Here is a 20,515-nt window from a genome sequence, read left to right as displayed (position 1 = left end):
CTCCTCCTTGGGCCTAGCTAATCCAGCCCATTAGGAGCCTTGGCCCAGCGCTGGGGGCTCAATATAAATACCCCTTTCATGGCAAAGGGGCAGGTATTCTAACTCACACTCTGATAACCTCATTCTGTACCTTTTCTGACTTAAGCATTGGAGCACCTTGCAGGTACACCCCCCTCTCATTTCATTCTCCGGCCCATTCACCAAGACCTTGGAAGGCCCTCCTGATCAGGTGAGATCAGTGGCGCCGTCTGTGGGAAATAGCTATCCCCATCTTCATCAAACGAGGATCAAAAGCTCATTTATTTCTGTCCTTCCAACATGGCCGGAGAACAACATAGCGATCACGGCCGTCCCCTCGTCAACTACAATATGGACGACGGCCCGCCATCCCATGAAACGGACGCTCGGGACGGTCATCCATCCACCCCGTCTCCAGAGCCCCAAAACAACGGGGATGCCTCTCACGCCCACAATTTAGGGGCAGAGACATTCCATCCCATTCCCGTTCCCGTTGAAGGAGACGCCGTAATGATTGCCATGGTGAATGCCCTCAATCAGGCCGGTTCTATGCTCCACCAGCAGCACGAACGAATCATGGCCCTCGAAGCCGAACGACAAGAGGCCCGGCCCCAGCCGGTGAGTAGGATACAACAACGTTCGGAGCCAACGAAGAAGCGAGGACGTCGCTCTCCAGAACCCCACGTCAGCAGGGCACGCGCCCGTCGTGACGGTGGTCGAGCGGGAACATCACCAAGGCGCGGACACGGCCCCGACAACAACGAACTGTCTCCCTTAAGGAGCGACGAGGAAGATTTGCATTGCCCCCTATCTCGGGCAATAATGGAAGCCCCGCTCCCCAAAGGCATGGAGAAACCACCAAATCTAGCTGTGTACGACGGGACTACAGATCCCGACGATCACGTCGACAACGTCAACGCGATGCTCGACTACCGCAATGATATAACCGGGCACCTCAAATGCCGACTGTTCTCAACGACCCTCAGGAAAGGGGCCATGGCTTGGTACAAAAGCTTGGCCCCTGAGTCCATTACGTCATGGAGAGTCATGAGGTCCATGTTCACCAGGCACTTTACAGCTTCCCGTCGTCACCCCAAGACTGAGGCGACCCTTGAAGCCATAGTGCAGAAGAAGAATGAAACACTGCGCTCATACATCGAGCGATTCAACCAGGAAGCTGTCGAGGTAGATACCACCGAGCACATGAAGAAGTATCTCCTCGAGAGAGGTCTCTTGCCCGGCAGTGAACTTAGCAGAGCCGTAGGGATCGAGCCTCCCCGCACCTTAAACGAGCTCCTGCATAAAGCCCAGGCCTACATCAGATACGAGGAAAAGCAGGTGGCACACAATGCCAGCAGCGGACGTAACGCTGGGGAGACCGAGCACTCAAAACGCGAGGACACGAGCATTTCCCGTCGCAACGGAGACAAACGAAGAGAAGAAAGACCTCGCGAGCCCCGGGAAGGAAGAGGCCCTGCGGGCAGATATAGCGAGTACACCTTACTGACAGCTCCTCGAGAGCGCATCCTCGCAGAATGTATCAACTCCGAATTTAAGCAGGGCAGGGTCAGGTTCCCAAAACCGTCGGCACCAAAGCCCCACACCGACAAATCAAAGTACTGCCGGTTCCACAGAAGTCACGGGCACGTGACCGAAGACTGCGTCCACCTGAAGGATGCGATAGAAATTTTAATCCAAGAGGGGCACCTGAAGCAGTATACGAGGAAGAACGAAGCTCCCAGACACGACGAGCCGGAGAAGAAGAGACCCCGGGAAGACACACCCCCTGACAACTCTCCCTATCAAGTGGCCCTCTGCGTGTCACGACCGGAAGATTTCTTCCTCCCCGAACCATTGCCCGAGGGCAAGATCACTGCACTCAGCCCCTGGGAAAACTTCCCTACCACACTGGTGATATCAGGAGGAGGAACTAACGGGGAATCCGCGGCCCTCTCCGTCAAACGTAAGTTCGACGAACTCCTACTGACTGCCCCCGAGCAGAAAGCGACATTGACAAAATACCGGGGAAAATCCAACCCAATATCCTTCTTCCTGGAGGAACTCCCGGGCGGATCCCCGAACTCGGGCATCCCACTATTGATAAGGGCAAAGATGGCCCAATTCGACGTACGACGCATCCTGGTCGACCAAGGCAGCTCAGTGGATATCATGTACGTCCACCTCTTCGAGACTCTGAAGCTAGACAAGACCAACTTAGCCCCCTACGTCGGATCAGATCTCCAAGGATTCAACGGAGCAACAACCAGACCGTGGGGATATGTTGAGCTCCTCGTCACCTTCGGCGAACAAGAAACGGCCAGGGAAGTCAAAATCCAATTCCTGGTCGTAGACTGTCCGTCTCTCTACAATTGCATCTTTGGACGCCCGACACTGGCCGAACTCACCGCGGTCCCATCCACCGTCCACCTGAAGATGAAATACTACACCAAATTGGGACGTGTGGTCACCATCCATGGTGACATCGAAGCAGCCCGGCGATGCTACGACGCCGCAGTAAAAGGACAGGCCGTAGTCAGCACGAAGAGCAACTGCAACAATAAAAAACTCAAGACCGAGGATCCTGCCCGAGGAGTCAACGCCATCGACCTCGACTGTCGCATCGGGCTGGACGAGACCGAAGAGGGGAGGTTCCCCAAGGAACGCTCTCTCGAACACCCGGTCCGACCAATCCCCGACGGGGAGTTCGAACTCATTCCTCTTGGGGACGATCCGGAAAGGACGGTGAAGATAGGTAAGGGACTACCCGAGGAAACAAGAGAAGAGCTAGTAGCATGCCTCAAAGAGAATTCCGACCTCTTCGCGTGGAATGCCGCAGAAATGCCCGGGCTGGACCCCGAGATCGCGTGTCATAAGCTAGCTTTAGACCGGGCAGTCAAGCCCATAGCACAGCGTAGACGCAAGCAATCGCCCGAAAAGGCAGAGGCTGCCGAGCGAGCTGTAAAAGACCTCTTAGAGGCAAATTTTATTTCTGAAGCCCAGTACACAACCTGGCTCTCTAATGTAGTCCTCGTTAAGAAAAATAATGGAAAATGGCGTATGTGTGTTGATTATACTGATCTTAATAGGGCTTGCCCGAAAGATGCTTTCCCCCTCCCTAATATAGACTTGCTCGTTGACAACTCTGCAGGTTTTAAACTCTTGTCCTTCACGGACGCATATAGTGGATACAACCAGATCCCTATGTCGCCCACAGACAAGAAACACACAGCGTTCATGACCCCAACGGGCAATTACTATTACAACGTGATGCCGTTCGGGCTCAAGAACGCTGGCGCTACATACCAACGCATGATGAACAAAGTCTTCAAGGACGAAATAGGGGACATGCTCGAAGTGTACATGGACGACATGATCGTCAAATCACACGAGGAGATAACCCATGCTCGACACCTTGCGAAGGTATTCGAGCAGGCGAGACAGTGTAAAATGAGGTTCAACCCCGAAAAATGCACGTTCGGAGTCCGGGCAGGCAAGTTCCTCGGCTTCTACCTCACCGAAAGAGGGATCGAGGCCAACCCCGACAAATGCCGGGCATTCTCGGAGTTTCCGACCCCGAAAACCAAAAAATCGATCCAGTCACTCAATGGAGTGCTCGCCTCACTCTCCCGTTTCATCGCCAAGTCCGCCCAGCACGCATTGCCATTCTTCAGACTCCTTCGCAAAGAGGCTACCTTCGACTGGACCGATGAATGCGAGCAAGCGCTACTCCATCTAAAGAAGGTCCTGTCCCAACCCCCGGTCTTATCACGGCCATCAGAAAAGGAAACCCTATACTTATACCTATCCGTGGCAACCGAGGCCGTCAGCGCCGTTCTAATAAGAGAAACCGACGAAGGGCAAAAGCCCATCTATTTTACGAGTAAAGCACTCCAAGGTCCCGAGCTCCGATATCAGCAAATCGAAAAGGTCGCCCTGGCCCTCATCAACACAGCGAGGAGACTATGATATTACTTCCTCGCACACACGATAAAGGTGAGGACCGACCAGCCAATCAAACAGCTGCTCGGGCGCCCGGATATGGCCGGGAGGATGCTCAAGTGGTCACTAGAACTCTCCGAATTCGACATACAATACGAAAGTAGGAAAGCCTTGAAAGCTCAGGCACTGGCCGACTTCGTCGCGGAGATGACCCACTGCCCGACTCCAGCAGAAAGCGCCCACAAATGGACGATCTTCGTCGATGGCGCCTCTAGCACTTCAGGCAGCGGGGCCGGGATCATCCTCGAAAATGAAGAAGGGATCCTGATAGAGGTATCATTAGCGCTAGCGTTCCCAACATCAAACAACCAAGCCGAATACGAAGCCTTCCTCGCAGGCCTGAGGTTAGCCGAGGACCTGGGAGCAAAAGAGGTAAAAATATCCACCGACTCCCAGCTCGTGGCCTCACAAGTGCGAGGAGAATACCGAACCAAGAACGACAACCTCCTCGAGTACTTGTCCCTCGTCAAAGAAAAACTTGATAGATTTGAAAAATGGGAAGTTCAACACATACCCCGCGAGCACAACACACGGGCAGACGTTCTCTCGAAACTAGCCAGCACGAGGAAAAAGGGTGGGAATAAATCAGTAATCCAAGAAATTCTCCCTCGGCCCAGCATCGACAAACTACCGCCTCCACTCGAGGTCAACGCTATTGGAGATGCCCACTGTTGGATGACACCCATCTACAATTACCTCACACGAGACGAACTCCCGGCTGACCCGAAAGAGGCGACCACTGTCAAACGACGCGCATGCTCGTACGTACTCCTCGAAGGCAAACTCTACCGGAGAGGATTCTCCATCCCACTACTCAAATGCGTCGAGGAAGAGAAAGTCCCCGACATACTTGGAGAGATACACCGGGGAATTAACGCTCAACACCTCGGCGGACGATCGCTCGCACGAAAAGCCCTTCGAGCAGGCTACTACTGGCCGACTATGCAAAACGATTCGAAAGAGCACGTCAAAAGATGTGACAAATGCCAACGACATGCCGACATGCACCTCGCACCCCCGAACGACCTCAAATCACTGTCTTCCCCATGGCCCTTCGCGTGGTGGGGCATGGACATCCTCGGACCCTTCGTCACCGGATCATATCAGAATAAATACCTCATCGTCGGGGTGGATTACTTCACCAAATGGATCGAGGCGGAGGCACTGGCTAAAATAACCGCGCAGAACATTCTCCGGTTCTTCAAACGCAATATCCTCGCTCGGTTCGGTATACCCCAGGCACTTGTCACAGACAACGGGACACAATTCACGGACGGAGGATTCCAGGACTTCGTCGCCAGCCTGGGCACCACACAGCATTTCACGTCTGTCGAGCATCCGCAGACGAACGGCCAAGCAGAGGCGGCCAACAGGGTAATCTTACGTGGCCTCAAACGCAGACTCGGTGAGGCAAAGAGGGCATGGGTCGAGGAGCTACATAGCGTACTATGGGCCTACCGCACGACACCACATTCTACCACCGGGGAAACCCCGTTCCGACTAACTTACGGCACCGAGGCAGTCATCCCGGTGGAGATACGGGCGCCAACGAGGAGGACGGAGGAGCCCCTAGACGAGGAAATGAACGATGAAACCCTTAGAGCCGAGCTCGACCTAGTCGAGGAGATACGTTCCGAAGCAGCTCTCAGGGAAACAACCCTCAAACAAAAAATAGCACTACGCCATGACGCGAAAGTCATAAAAAGAGAGTTCCAGGTCGACACCCTGGTCCTCAGAAGAAACCAGAAAAACCCGAGAGAGGGCAAACTGGCGGCCAACTGGGAAGGCCCTTACCGCGTCCGCGACAAAACGAGCAACGGGGCCTATTACCTAGAAAACCTACAAGGAGAACAACTCGCTCGACCATGGAACGCAGAAAAACTTCGACAATATTACAGCTAAATACACCACGGGGAGACGTGGCAGGTACGACCACGCTCTTCGTCCCCAAAACCCCAGGGAGGAACCACGAGACCCGGGAACGATCCGGGGTCACATAACAAACACAACCCTCCCCGACGGTTGGGATCTTGACCAAGACTCAACGTCGAAGTACCAGGACTGGCAGGGCACCCAGCTCGCGATGGGAGGGCCCAAGCCTCGGGACCAGGGTTCGAACAACGGACCCGGGCTTCGATACCCACGGGCACAAAGCCCGACACTTCGTCGGTTCCCTAAACCGAGGAGATTAACAAAGTCGAGCAGAGTACGAATTCATACAAACAAGTATCAAACACAAACGAGCACAATGAATGATAACGAAAATATTCATACATTAGAAACGATAAGAGCGGCCGAAGCCAAGTACGCCCGAAGGCCATATTACAACGCCCGAAGGCCAAAATACATAAGGCACGCAGGCCATGATAACTAAAATCAAAGAAAAACAAATAAACTTCTAAGACTCCGCTCGGAGCACCTCTTCATCCTCTTCTTCTTCTTCTCCCCCCAGCTCCTCCTCCGCTTCAAACGGGCAGATAATCTCCCCATCCCGGACGCAGCAGTTATAGGCCGACCCTGCTGTCACCAACTCAGGGTTCAGAAGCCCGAGCTGCTCGACAGCATTGTCGAAACCCTCTTTGAAGCAGGCCACGAGATCTTGGTTGAGAGTCCGAATATGCCCTAGCAGCTCACCGCGCGAACCAAGGGCGCGTTCCTCCTCGGTCTCATCTGCCAGAGGACGGACCTTTCCCTCGAGAGACTCAACCTGAGCCCGTAGGCCAGCGTTGTCCTCGGTCAGCTTCTGATGGTCGACCACCTGCTCTTCCAACCTCGCCTTAGCAGCCTTCAACTGGTCCCTCTCCTTTTCCACCTCCTCCAGCTTCTGGCTCAGCCCTCCCTGCAGCTGATGCTCTTCTTTGTAGTCCGACAGATCTTTCGATAGTCTTTCCTTCTCCGCCCGAACCTGCAAAAGGGCATCCTCCAGCGAGGCGGTGGAGACCGAAGTGTCGGTCAAAACCATGGCCGTCTCCATCACCCGGATGACAGCAGCAATATCCCTGGCCAGATCTTTCCTCCGGGCAGCAACATCCTGGTCCAGAATAGCCTTGGCCTCAGGCGCAGGCACAACAATCGACTCCTCGGCCTTGAAGAACGACCGTTCCACATAGCAGGGAGGTAGAAGATAGCTGCCCGGTCCATTCGGACTTCCTGGAGACGACCTGGTAAGGGCCCCAGCCGGACGCTTCCGTTTATGGAGGGGAGAAGCCGCTGGCGACGGACTGCTATCAGGAATGTTGATCGGGTTAGATCGAGGAGGAGAGGAAGGAATCACGCCCGCCGCCTGCGAGGGACTAGCCCCGGCATCGCCAGCAGTCTCCAAGGTACGGGCCACAGTTTTCTTCTTCTTCTTGGGCACCCGGTCAGGAGCGCCGACCTGATTCGCTAGCTTCAGCACCCGATCACGAGCATTGGGCATGGCACCTGCAAATAAATTACACACCAACATTAGCGAGCGAAGTCATAAACAGAAATAAAAAGCCAAACAAAGTCTGCCTACTCAATAACGCCAGAGCTTCCTCCTCGGTATCACACTCGAGCAGAGCCTTCGTATTGATATAACGCGCCTCGGTGATTAGTTCCCCGGCCTCATCCAGGTAAGGCACGCCCTGTCGATTCGCCCAGAACCCCAAGCTGAAGCTCTGCACATAATCGACCAGCTTCTTGTACGCGAGCCTATCCTCCTCGCCGAGCATCGCATACTTGACTCGGTAATGCGCCGTGGAGAGATCGAAATGATCACGCTGCCACCTCAGCGGTATCTTCGACATCAGCGTCTCCTCCCCGTTGGGTTTCCGTTGATAGTAGTATAGAGAGTGAAGGGCAGCCCGGGTAATCGGCATCACCACGTACCACCGGTTTTTGAAATGGCGAACAGAATCCTCGTACGTCTTGAACAGACGCACGGGCTGCTTGAAAGAAACCCAACTGTGGCGACCACGGGAACCGGACCTCTGGAGATGGAAAACGTGGAAGAAGAGAGCCCGGGTGCAACCAATGCCGAGGAACTGGCAAACTAACTCGAATGCCCGCATAAATGCGAGAGCATTAGGATGCAGTTGGGACGGCGCCAGCCGGAGCCACTTGAAGACCGACATCTGGAAGGAGTTGAAGGGCAGTCTAATCCCCGCCTCACGGAAAGCAAATTCATACATGGTGAACTGCTTCCCCGGGAAATGATGACAAATGCGGTCTTCTTCCTTGGGGGCGCAGCAATACCAGTTTGGTGGATCCTCCCGGCTTATGGTCTCGACCATAGCGTAAGCAATGATGGCCTCGTCACAGAAGTCTGATCCCTCCTCCAAGGGCTCGTCCGCAACCCATGAGAAGTCGACCTGCCCGGAAGAGGAGGCGTGTTCGGTACCATCTCGGACACTCCCATCCCCGATAGGGAGGCGAGCGATTGTCGCGTCTTCGGTGGAGGACCCAGAATCTTCCTTCCTCGGTCGTAAGCGCCCGGTAGCACCTGAAACGCAGACAGAAAGAGTGAATTCGACGTCATATCAAATCCACCCTTCCACCGCAGGTCAAGTGAAAGGGCGTAGCGGCGACGGACACTAACCGTGCTCAACTCGGTGGCGCGCGCATTCTATGGAGACCGGGCATAAACTTCATACAGCCTATGCAAGTATTGCCCGGCATATGAAGTTTATGCCCGGTACAGTATGATCCCAACCCTATTTTCTACCATCTAATATACACCTACAGTCCACTACACTGTTCCTAAGTTAAACCTAACCACATTTCTACAAAAATAGCATGCGTTTGACAGGAAACAACAAGGAAAAACAGTGGGTCACAGTGGAAAATCATACCTGACATAGTTAAGTTGAAAGGGGTACGGTGGTGCCCGAGCAGAAGACGGTGGTTCAGATAGGAGGACGGGCGGAGACGGCGGTCCAGACGGTAGAGCGAGCAAACGAGGGAGAATGTGGAGAACTCCGGTGAACGTGTGAGCGAAAAAAGTGGAAATGAAGTTACTCAACCCCTTTTTTATAGGGCTTGGCACGTGGACCAACACGCTAGGTCATCATTGCCTAGCCTGCCTACGCCGTCTTTGCACACGAAACGAAGCGACCCCACTAATTCTGAGACACGTCTATCAAAGATAAGAAACTGAAACGACCCGAGCGCCTATCCGTCTCCTCGACTCACCAAGACGCCACCTCCCCGCGTCATACCCACGTTTACCACGAGGAAGGTGCAGACCAACCGATCACCTCCATCCCCGTCATTACCGGAGAAAGGGTCGGTCATGAACAGGTCTGTTGCGACCTCACCTGTCTAACGATCAAGCTTCCCCATCGTCTCGGGGAACCCTTAGTTGAAACATAAGTCATCTCTCTGGCTCAGAGACTCGACTTGGGGGGCTCCTGTTCTGGACTGGGCCATGACACTTGGCACGGCACGGCCCAATGCTCGCCAAGCCCACGTCCAAACGACCATGTCCAAACGACCACGAGGACACGTCAGGTGAACGACCGTCCGCCCGAAGAACGTCTCCCCGGCCCCTTAAATACGTGTCGGACAACGAGCGGGTCCTCCCCATACGATCTTCATCCACTCATCGTCAACCCACGCCGCGGACACCTAAGTTGTGTCGGGCAGAGCCATAACGGCATCTCACTCACCACGTCACCCAACTCCCCTATATTGTCTCCTTAGGGATAGGGGCAGTCGGACCAGGGGGCAGACCTTGGTCTAGGTCTTGACGCTTCTTACGCGTCCCCTGGCAGCTCCTCCTTGGGCCTAGCTAATCCAGCCCATTAGGAGCCTTGGCCCAGCGCTGGGGGCTCAATATAAATACCCCTTTCATGGCAAAGGGGCAGGTATTCTAACTCACACTCTGATAACCTCATTCTGTACCTTTTCTGACTTAAGCATTGGAGCACCTTGCAGGTACACCCCCCTCTCATTTCATTCTCCGGCCCATTCACCAAGACCTTGGAAGGCCCTCCTGATCAGGTGAGATCAGCTACCCTTCGACTAACCAAAAATCATCAATTCAACTTATGGCCTCAATCGACTATGCCCGACCTCAAACATCACCATGGCATGCCTTCGTGTCTTGCTTACCATTAATATCCATATCAAAAATCTAAGGTAACAGATAGCCAAAGGGTAAGGAAGGCAATGTGTTCATAATTAGAAATCTCCTCAATATCCTCTTGATGGTCTTTTATCTAATTACTAAAGCCTGGACGGGTGAAAGAAAATTAGGTTCAATTTTCTGTTTGAGAGTGAGGTTGAAAGTATCCCCACTTGGTTGAAGACCATTGTAGCAGCCACGTCGAAAAGAGTGAGGGTTATCATTCCACAACAAATTTGAAAATTATTGGTCGAATCCTTCTCAATAAAGAGCTTAAATGAGCATATTGGGATTGTATTTGGGATCAGTTATGGACAACTGAATCAAGTCATGTAAACCTTGGTTTTTCCATATTTGTTCTTTCTTCTTTTCTACTTTATCCAACCAATTAATATAAGTTTCATTGTTGATGGTTGGAGAAGAGCGGAACACACGTAAGAGTGAAATCATAAAACCTAACTCATAGATCGTGTCTTCAAATGCACGAGGTTTGCAACAGTTGTGACAAGGGAAAATTTTCTTTAACTTATCAGGTTTTGTAGAGAATATAGGAAATGGACCCAAGAACGCATGAACTTTGTCTGAAATAGAGAAATCCATTAATACATGGGAATCCCAGATGATGGCTTTTTCCTTCTCCATTTGAGGTTCAGGAACATAACGTCGATTGCTAATGAAGATACGTTCTTGAAGATCAGAAGCAGATGGAACGGGAAGTTGTTTCTTCGTACCAAAGGAGGTCATTGTTGTAAGATTGTTGAAGTTAAGTTACAGAAAAATGAAAAGGCTCTTAGGGTTCAGAAAAGAAGAAGAAGTTGGCGAAAAAGAAGAAAGAACCATATATATAGCTTGTGAAATGAAAATTTTCAGTTTCCCCCTCTGAATTAAGACCCACTAACATTTGCTTTTCTTGATTAAAATTAATTTTAAAAAATCGAAAGTGGTTAGTTCGTGTGGCCCATGATGGCATAGGAAATTGGAATTATGATGACATTTCACACACACGTTCTTGACATGACAGTTTGATAAAAGTGATCATGAAGACGATGACGTATGCATCATCCATGAAGAGTGTCGAGAATTACTAAAAACGCCAACTTTCTTCCATATTACAAATATGATCGAAAGTGGCATGTTTGAAGGGCTTATGTTAGCCTGCGGATTTTAGTTTAGCATTTTTTATATAAAAGTGTGATGCCAAGGCAAGATATTTTTAAGTATAAAACACGAGGCAGTTTCAAAGACTAACACGAGGAAGCAAAATAAATGACAAAAGGTCATGAAATAGTGTATGTGTTGAGTACTAAAGAGTATGTCGTTATCAACAATTATGAAAGTTTAGTATATAAGTAGAATTCATTCTTATAATAATGGTTCACAATTTTTATCAGTAATCTCTATAGAACTAGAGTATCCAAGTCATAAAGCAAAAAGAGTTTGTGAGAGAACATGTATGAATTTATGTTCCTCATTTAATCATTTAATCAGAGCACTTTACGTAGTTGTTTTTATTTTTATTTTTTTCGTTTTACATTAATCCTTAGAACAATTATGCATTGATCTTATTGGAATTTCTATCCAAATTTTTTTACATTCAAACATCAATATCCAAACACAAATATACTTTCTCAATTCTTTTGCACAAAATGTCCAGAAGATTTTTTCGAATTTAGTCTCTTAAGTGTACATAAACTTGTGATTTGATTTACTAAAAATAATGATAAACAAGACAGAAATCATGTTTGCACACTAGGTATTTGATGGGTCGAATCTGATTATTGATGTCAAATGTTAAAACTTAAAACCACAAGGTTGGTGAATGATTGAGAATGGAGAGTGAGAGAGAGTGAGAGACCGTGATTATAGGTGAAAATATGAGCTTGCATTCATTATAAGATACTTAAAAAATATATATATACATTAATATAAAATAAGATATAATTATAAAAACAAATAAATTTTTCAGATGTAATATGTCAATCAATTGCATTTAACTTCTGAATAAATTTTTAATTAAAAAATTTCAGATGCAATCGATTACCATATTATGTCAACTGAATTGCTATCAATTTTGTTTGACAAATATAAAGAAATGTAAACACTAATATATCAACCAATTACATGCTCATGAATGTTTCCTCTTTTTCTCATAACAATGTTTATTTTCACACTTATCTTTGTCTTCTTCAATCAATATTTATAAGATTCAGTTAAACTCAACTCAAATATTAATATTAAAATGATATAAGAGTCTATCAAACCAGATTTTATGCCGACATAGTTTCTATAGCTAAACATATGGAACTTTATAACCATACCCCATTTGATCCTAACAAAATAACAATACCCTATAAGCTAACAATTCCCATTTTCTATATGACACAAAAACAAAAGCAAACGTGTCGTATGGAAAATTCACAACTCTGCCAACACATCATTACCACTTTATATCATTTATCATAAACTCAAAACAATATATGTGTGACACGTTATTGCCTTGCATTCAACCACAATAATGAAATATTTAACTTTTAATTAATACAGAAACAAAAACTGTTGAGAGAAAAAAAGGAATAGAGAGAGTTTAGTTCAAGTTAAGAGACACCTAATCTATCTATAAATAAATAAAACAACATTGGCAACACTTGAGAAACCGCCACTATAAAACAATATACTAGTTTTTTGTGGTTCAAAATCACCCTACTTCACTGCACATTCTTGTCTTCTTCACTCACTCTTTGCTTCTGGTTGGTGTCATTAGCTTCTAATAATCTTGAAGAAAATCAGTGAATTCTTTGTTTATTGTTTTTTCTTTTCTTTCTACCTTACTTTATCCAACAATATCACTCACACTTTTCTTGTTCGATCAACATCTATCTATCTGTATATTCTCATGGAAACTTCACACTTTATGCATTTACTTTATGCAGTTGGAAAAATTATAGCATGAACATGATCCTTATTATATTCATCATGTGAATATGTTTTTTTGAATTATATATATGTTCATTCATGCATATAGAAAAAGGAGATTATTGAAATGGAGGATGCATCATCATCAAATCAGAGGTCACTTGAGAGAGTGGTTTCTCAGAAAGCCATGCAAATGAGCAATTCATTTCCTTGTCAGATATGTGTTGTGGGATTTCTTTCTGGAATTTGTATTGCTTCTTTGACTATGGCTACTCTTACTTCCATTGGTACTTTTAAGTATTCTCATTTTTCAATGCTTCATTTATCATTCAACTCAGATCTCAATTCCACTATCAGTAAGTCTTTTTTCCTTAATTACTTCCATTTTATGCTTTTTTACTGTTTTTACCTTTTCAAAACTTCCTACCACTCATATCTCTCAACAAATATGTGTGTCTGGTTGTTTCTGTTTGTGTCTGACACAAACAAATATGTGTTTGGTGTCTCTATTTGTCTCTAACACAAACAAATATGTGTTTAGTGTCTGACTGGTGTCTGACACGTAGCAATATCCGACACCCGACACAACAGACACCTGTTATGGCGTTCAGTTTATTTATTTTTTCAAATTATTATCATATCAAACATATCAGTGTCGATGTTGTGTCCGGTATCTCTTGATGAAACTTTTAGGACATTTATTCTTGAAGCAAACTTGATGAGTATGAGTTTTAAAGCTGGCTTGTACATGAAGTATCATATAATTATCTTAATCCTTTACTTTACTTTAAGCATACTCTAATTTTTTTTCTTTTTGACTTTGACCACACTTGCTACAAGCATTACATTAGGGAGAGTTAATTACACTATGATCATTAATTTGTTTTGTATAATCAAGTTGTTAACATTTGATAACTTTCTATGATAAGATAAAAAACATGGAAAATGTAGTGATTAAATAAAATTAACACTAGTGCCTTTTTTTTTCCATGGTGACAACAGCACAATGTTCCTTTAAACCTAAAGATATACAAAGATTAACAGATTTGAAGAGCAGGAAAGAGATAGACCAAGATGAAAGAGTGTCTTTGCTTTATTCTGCTTGGAATTGTGTGTTGAATAAGCCTACAACTGATACAAATAAGTGCTTATGGAAACTTGGAATTAATGAATCCAATTTGCTTAATGCTCCACATTTGGAAAACTGCAAGGCGAAATCGCAGCTGCATGACCGTCTCGACAAGCGCATAGGAAATAATTCCTTTCCACCATGGACAAATTGGAAAGGATTGTTGGATATCCGCCCTCTTGCTGTAACCGAGGGTGCTTATCCACCATGGGTATGTATCTTAATCATTTGTATATTACGCGCGATGATAATTCTCTGATTGTAGAATCTTTTGCAGATTGCAGGATCTGATGAAGAAAACTATCCTCTGACACGAAAAGTTCAACGCGACATATGGATCCATCAGCATCCATCGAATTGTAGCGACGCGAATGTCAAGTTCCTTTTAGCTGATTGGGAGAGATTGCCTGGATTTGGCATTGGTGCTCAAATTGCTGGAATGTGTGGACTTCTTGCTATTGCAATCAATGAAGGAAGAGTTCTTGTCACTAATTTCTATAATAGAGCTGATCATGATGGTTGCAAAGGTATAATAAATTTTCTTTGACATTATATTTTCGTCATAACAGTTTCGTACAATGTGAACTTGTACTAGGATGTTGCTCATGCAGGATCGTCCCGGTCTAGCTGGAATTGCTATTTCTTTGCAGAAACTTCACTAGAATGTCGTCAACGTGCATTTGAACTCATGAAAAGTGATGGTTCATTGAGTAGAGGAGTTTTGACAACGAAAGAAAACTATACGTCGAAGCATATATGGACGGGACCAACTCCTAGGCAAGCTCTCAAAGAACTGCTAGCGTTCATACATAAATCTATGATTGATTGATTCATTCATTCCTTAATTAGATCCTGAACATATGATGCAGGATATGGGGAGATCCGTGGAACTATTTGCGACCGACGACTGATATAAATGGCAGTGTGGTGGTTTCTCATAGAAAAATGGATCGACGATGGTGGAGAGCACAGGTACTCCTTATGTCATCGTCTTAACAACCAACTCTCAATAACAACCTTTCCTACCAATGTTGTTCTTTACGAGGTTTAACGATGAAAATTTAATGTTCAGGCCGTACGATACTTAATGAGGTTCCCGACTGAGTACACATGTAATTTATTGAATGAGGCGCGCCATGTTGCCTTTGGAAAAATAGCTGCAAAAATGGTTCTGGAAAGTCTTGTTGGAGAATGGCCAAAGGTTTTAACTTTCAACTATGTTTCCTTTCATAGAACTACACATTTGACGCACTCACCAATCTAAACCACCGGATCAAGGTCGCTCGCATTCTGACACTCAGAATGCAAACGTCCAGGTGGTTCAGATTGCGTGAGTACGAGGAATCAAAATCCTATTATACATTCTTACATGCTTTGATTATGTCAATGTGTTGACTTGTTGAGATGCCTTAGGAGGAGAATGGTGAAAGACCAAAGTCTGATATTGAGAAATATGTATGGTCGAATCACAGGCCATGGATTCCAAGGCCTCTTCTAAGTATGCATGTAAGGATGGGAGATAAAGCATGTGAAATGAGAGTGGTTGAATTTGAAGAGTACATGATGCTTGCTAATAGGATCAGGAATCATTTTCCAAATCTCAATAACATTTGGCTATCAACAGAAATGCAGGTAGTTCAGACACCGGCACATGTCTGACACCAAACACGTCTCAGACACTCAGACACGTGTCTAACACCAAACACATCTTAACTGACATCTGTTGTTGTTGTTGTTGTGATTAGGAAGTGATAGAGAAAACGAACAATTATTCTTCAAGGTGGAAGTTTCATTATACAAAGGTAAGAAGGCAAGATAGGAGCAATGTGTCAATGGGTGAGTATGAAGGAAGCTTGGGAAGGGAGAGAAGCACAAACTATCCACTTGTTAATTTTCTTATGGCTGCTGATTCTGATTATTTCGTTGGAGCATTGGGTTCTACTTGGTGCTTTCTTATAGATGGAATGAGAAATACTGGTGGAAAGGTTATGTCTGGTTACTTGAGTGTCAATAAAGACAGATTTTGGTAATATTTATATATACTTTTTACTAGTTCAATAATAACAGAAAAGATACTGTAAATTATTCTTATCTATTAGTATCAATGTACATGTCAACAATACTACACGTTGAAGAAGAATCTTGTGAAGTAACTTTTTATTTTACATAATTTCTTTTTGTGAAGTAACTTTTTATTTTACCTAATTTCTTTTTGTAATCTATCATTTTCTTAGTCACCATATAAAAATATATAAATGATTTCAGATTTCAAAGATTCATCTTCGGATGCATCAAAAATTTAGTTGACGTTAAAAGATTTCAGAGATGTATCTCCGAAATATTTTGATGGTTAAATCGCGTCAAACCCTTATTCTTCCTCATTTTTCATTTTATTCGAACTCAACTTCAAATTCTCTCAACTTTTTTTCTCTACATCAAGTCAAAATTCAAACAACAAGGCTCAAGAGAACTACAATCTACATCTCTAACATCAGAAACATCAATCTCATCTCTTGTAAGTTTTCTGAGTTTTTGATGAGTTTTTTTGTTTTTGTGTAAATGAGTAGAAATCGATCATTAAAGTTAGAAATTAATAGAAATAGCATTTAACATAGGTTAGACATACTGTATTAGACGTTTTTTGCTTGAAAAGATTGATCAAAGCATGTTTTTTTGGGATTGCATGGGGTACATTCACACCATTGACGTAGCTGCTGAGTTGCAGAAATTTTAGAGATGCATCTCCAAAAAATTTCAGCGTTTTAGTTTTCCAGATTCCAGAGATGCATCTCCGAAATTTTCTCAGTATTTTTTTTTCTTGTTTGTGATGTTGTTTTCCTGAACAAATACTTTGTTTTAATTTAACTTACAGGCATAATGGCTGATAGACACGGTAGACTGAGGCACTAGAGGGTTGCTCATCACACATCAATGTGGGGGGAGAAGAGTAAGCAGGCTCCAGAGGTTCTCGGTCTTTCTGGTCATGCAGAGTAATCTGCTTCTGGGGTTTGTGCCTCTCCGCAGGCCACTCCATCTTCTTCTTCCCGTAGGAGATGAGATTCACCATCTGGTGCATCACTCCCTTCATCTTTCCGAAGGCGTCAGGTTTTCCCTATTCAGGCGCCTAAGATAGGCGATTCACCAGTGTCACCTCTTACTATAGATGCTTCTGAGTCTAAGTCACCTCCTACTGCTGATGTTATTTATCTAGTGCCACTTTCGGAGGATGAGGCTGTTGCGGATGCTGAGCTAGAGGTATTTGGAGGAAGCCCTGTTGATTTATAATTACTGCCTCTGTATCCAGACCATACTTCCAGACATATCTGGGACGGAGAGGTAGCATTAGTTGGATTAATCATTTTTTATTTACGTTAATTTTAATTGATAAATTTTTGACATTGATTATTAATTTTTTCAGGAGCGCGATTCGCAGAAGTTTATTAACCACGAGCGGAAGATGACTGGCTTGCCTCAGCCGAATGAGGATTGGTGTCAAGCAATTTTGTCTTTATCTGGCCTGAAGGACTTGTGTGTGAACGGTTATAGTACGCTCAACCACGGGATGCTTAATGCATTCGTGGAGAGATGACACTCAGAGATCTCGTGATTTCATCTCCCGCTTAGTGAGATGTTTATCACACTCGACGATGTCTCGTTTTTCTACATCTTCCGATCATGAGGAGACTCCTAGATCATGGGAGGATTATCAAAGACGAGGCACTCGAAATGATGGTAGACCATCTATGGGCCGACCCATGGGGGCGAAGGACGAGTTGGATAGGACCAATGGTGCTCATACTAGATTTGAATACCTGAAGAAGATATATACAATTGAGCTATAGAGAGCGCATCAGGCCACAGGTGATGACGAGTAGGTGGGGGTCCATAGAGCGCATGCTATGAGAGCATACCTGTTATACTTGGTTGGCACTTCCATTTTTATGGACAACAGCGTCACTTATACGAATGTCGTCTACCTACGGTACTTCCTGGATTTCGAGTGAATCCATGAGTACAACTTTGGGGGCGCTTGTTTGGCCTACCTTTACTCGAAGTTGAGAAAGGGTTGTATGTGGAAGACGAAGTAGGTCAAAGGAAGCATGACGCTATTGACGGTAATAATTATTAGACTTTTAATGTTTCTTTGTCATTTTCGTTTCATCTTTGAAAAGTAATTACTGATAATTCGTGTGATCCAAACTTTTCATTTCAGATATTGATCCTCCAGTACTTCCTGCGCATCTCCGGTTGGATGAGTGTAAAGACTTACATTAAGGATATGCCGCGTACTATTGATTTTTCCCTGATCAGAGGAATCAGATGACTGGTCCTTTCAGAGAGTATCTTGACCGTTTGGTTGTCGAGGACATGCACTTCAACGATTATGTTGATCACCATCAGACGCGTTCATTTGATGAGATAGTGTTATACTTTGGATGGTTGATCTGCGGATCGCGTCTCACTGCTTCTCATCTGCCCGAGCGCGTCATGCAGTAGTTTGGCTACACTCAAATCATTCTCAGACACCATGTTGTCTCTGCTCCTCCTACTTTTGCACGTAGACAGATAGATGACATGTTTGCAGATTTTGAGAGTCATCTAGTACCGGAGGAGGCACGGAGTATCATAGTTGTTAACGACTATAGCTATGTCGAAGGGTATATCAGATGGCTTTTTAATGTGTCACATATGTACACGGTGCATGGTGCTCCAGGAGATCCACTTATGTCAGCTCATCAGGAGATACTAGAGGAGGATCAGGCACAGTTAGATCATGCTGAGGATGTCGTCGCATTGCGGAGATTGCGCAAGCAGACATTGACAGATGATGTTCTGATGTGAGGCATGTCCTAGATGTCATCATGAAGGAGGCACAAGGACTTTGATGTATCAGAGATAACTTCGGAGGACGGGGGTTTGATGGCCGAGGAGGTATAGGGGAGGTAGTCAGACATACACAATAGTATATTAATATATAGCAGTGGTATTATGGTATGTATTTTATTTTGACATCATGTTACTTTATTGGTCTCGGTTGTATGATATCTTTTACATTTATTGGTCTTTTATATATAATGGCATTTTTGGACCATCTGGTTTTATGTACGTCTATTTTTTATTTTCGATTGTATGATATGGTTTAAATCTGCATTTAAACACTCATGAACATAGCATAACATGAAAAACTATGTTATGATACGTTACAGAGATATATCTCTAGAATATGAATGAAAATACATCTTCAGTCTAATTCACGTGTATAATGACTTTTAAGTGTGATATATAGTATGTTTTAAATTATTACGGAGATGCATCTCCAAAATATTTCAAAATTCATTTAGAATTTGAAGCGTCCAAAGATGTATCTCTAAAATCTGAACGCATTTTAATAATTTTATGTAATGGCTAAGAAACATAAGAGCGCATTAAAGAATTTGGAACGTCCGAAGATGTATCTATAAAATCTGAAGATATTTAAATAATTTTATGTAATGGCTAAGAAACATAAAGATTGCATTAAGAAATTCTCTTATTTTATTTTCTTCAATTATGAACTATTCAACTTTAAATTCTAGACAATTGAAATGTATTAGATTTAATTCCCTTAGATTTTAAGTTTTTTTTTTAGAAAAAGTAATAAAATTATTTATTGTTAAAATTTTAATGCTATTTATAAATTTTGAAAAATAAAATTGAGTCCAAATTAAAAAATGTAGACTTGCTGAATTTTTGGATCTATTTTTAGAAATTAAGACTAATTAGCCATTTTGAAAAAATTTAACGGTAGTTGCAAGAATAATTTTAGTAAATTTATTTTAAAATAAAAAATATATTTAATACTATTAGTGTCAGCTTTTTATTTAATATTATTTAACTGTTTATTCATTTTTTATATTTTATATTAATTTATAAAATATAAAATATTAAAAAATAATTTCAAAAATATATATGCAATTATTTTCAAAAAAGTAATTTTGCCTTTTAAGTATATTACAATTTTACCATATCAATGATAAATATTTTATTATACTCTATTCTGATCAACTTTTTATCATGCACAACAACTAAGCCTAAATATCTTTATCATATTTTATCAATATTTCCTAACAAAAACCAAAGGAACCCTAAATATATATGTCCCGAAGTACTTATCATCTAAAAGAATAAACTTAGATTATTGGTTTCTTCAGAGCTTATAGACAACGTATATGGATGCAATGCAACTTTCCTTTTGACAATAAATCCTTTGAACTCATCTTATAGTTCAATCATTGAATATGACGTTTGAATAAACTTTACTATGACAGGTCCTTTGAAAACAACATACAAAATCTTAATGAAAGGAATGTAACTAAAGAGAACAACAC

General features: G+C 44.2%; 2 protein-coding genes across 4 annotated transcripts; both read left to right on the top strand.

Annotated features, from left to right (window-relative positions):
- The first annotated feature begins 318 nt into the window (after positions 1–318).
- Positions 319–3,984, top strand: LOC127129447 (uncharacterized). The gene has a single exon (XM_051058631.1). It carries the CDS (start codon positions 319–321, stop codon positions 3,982–3,984), a length of 3,666 nt encoding a protein of 1,221 aa, XP_050914588.1.
- Positions 3,985–12,664: 8,680 nt separating this feature from the next.
- Positions 12,665–16,331, top strand: LOC127132207 (uncharacterized). 3 transcript variants are annotated; one of them, XM_051061108.1, is made up of 9 exons: positions 12,665–12,852; positions 13,128–13,374; positions 14,021–14,358; positions 14,425–14,674; positions 14,759–14,924; positions 15,017–15,119; positions 15,220–15,348; positions 15,561–15,779; positions 15,893–16,331. In XM_051061108.1, the coding sequence occupies exons 2-9, from the start codon at positions 13,146–13,148 to the stop codon at positions 16,175–16,177; spliced, it is 1,719 nt and encodes a 572-aa protein (XP_050917065.1). In that variant the 5' UTR covers positions 12,665–12,852; positions 13,128–13,145; the 3' UTR covers positions 16,178–16,331. The 3 variants fall into 3 exon arrangements, with proteins under 3 accessions (XP_050917065.1, XP_050917064.1, XP_050917066.1); XM_051061107.1 differs by having other exon boundaries at positions 13,124–13,374; XM_051061109.1 differs by having other exon boundaries at positions 12,665–12,856.
- The last annotated feature ends 4,184 nt before the right edge of the window (positions 16,332–20,515 follow it).

The sequence above is a fragment of the Lathyrus oleraceus genome, chromosome 3 (assembly GCF_024323335.1).
Source record: "Lathyrus oleraceus cultivar Zhongwan6 chromosome 3, CAAS_Psat_ZW6_1.0, whole genome shotgun sequence".
NCBI classification, from domain to species: Eukaryota; Viridiplantae; Streptophyta; class Magnoliopsida; order Fabales; family Fabaceae; genus Lathyrus; species Lathyrus oleraceus.
The sequence above is the reverse complement of the archived record's forward strand: the minus strand, read 5'-3'. Positions and strand labels throughout refer to the sequence as shown.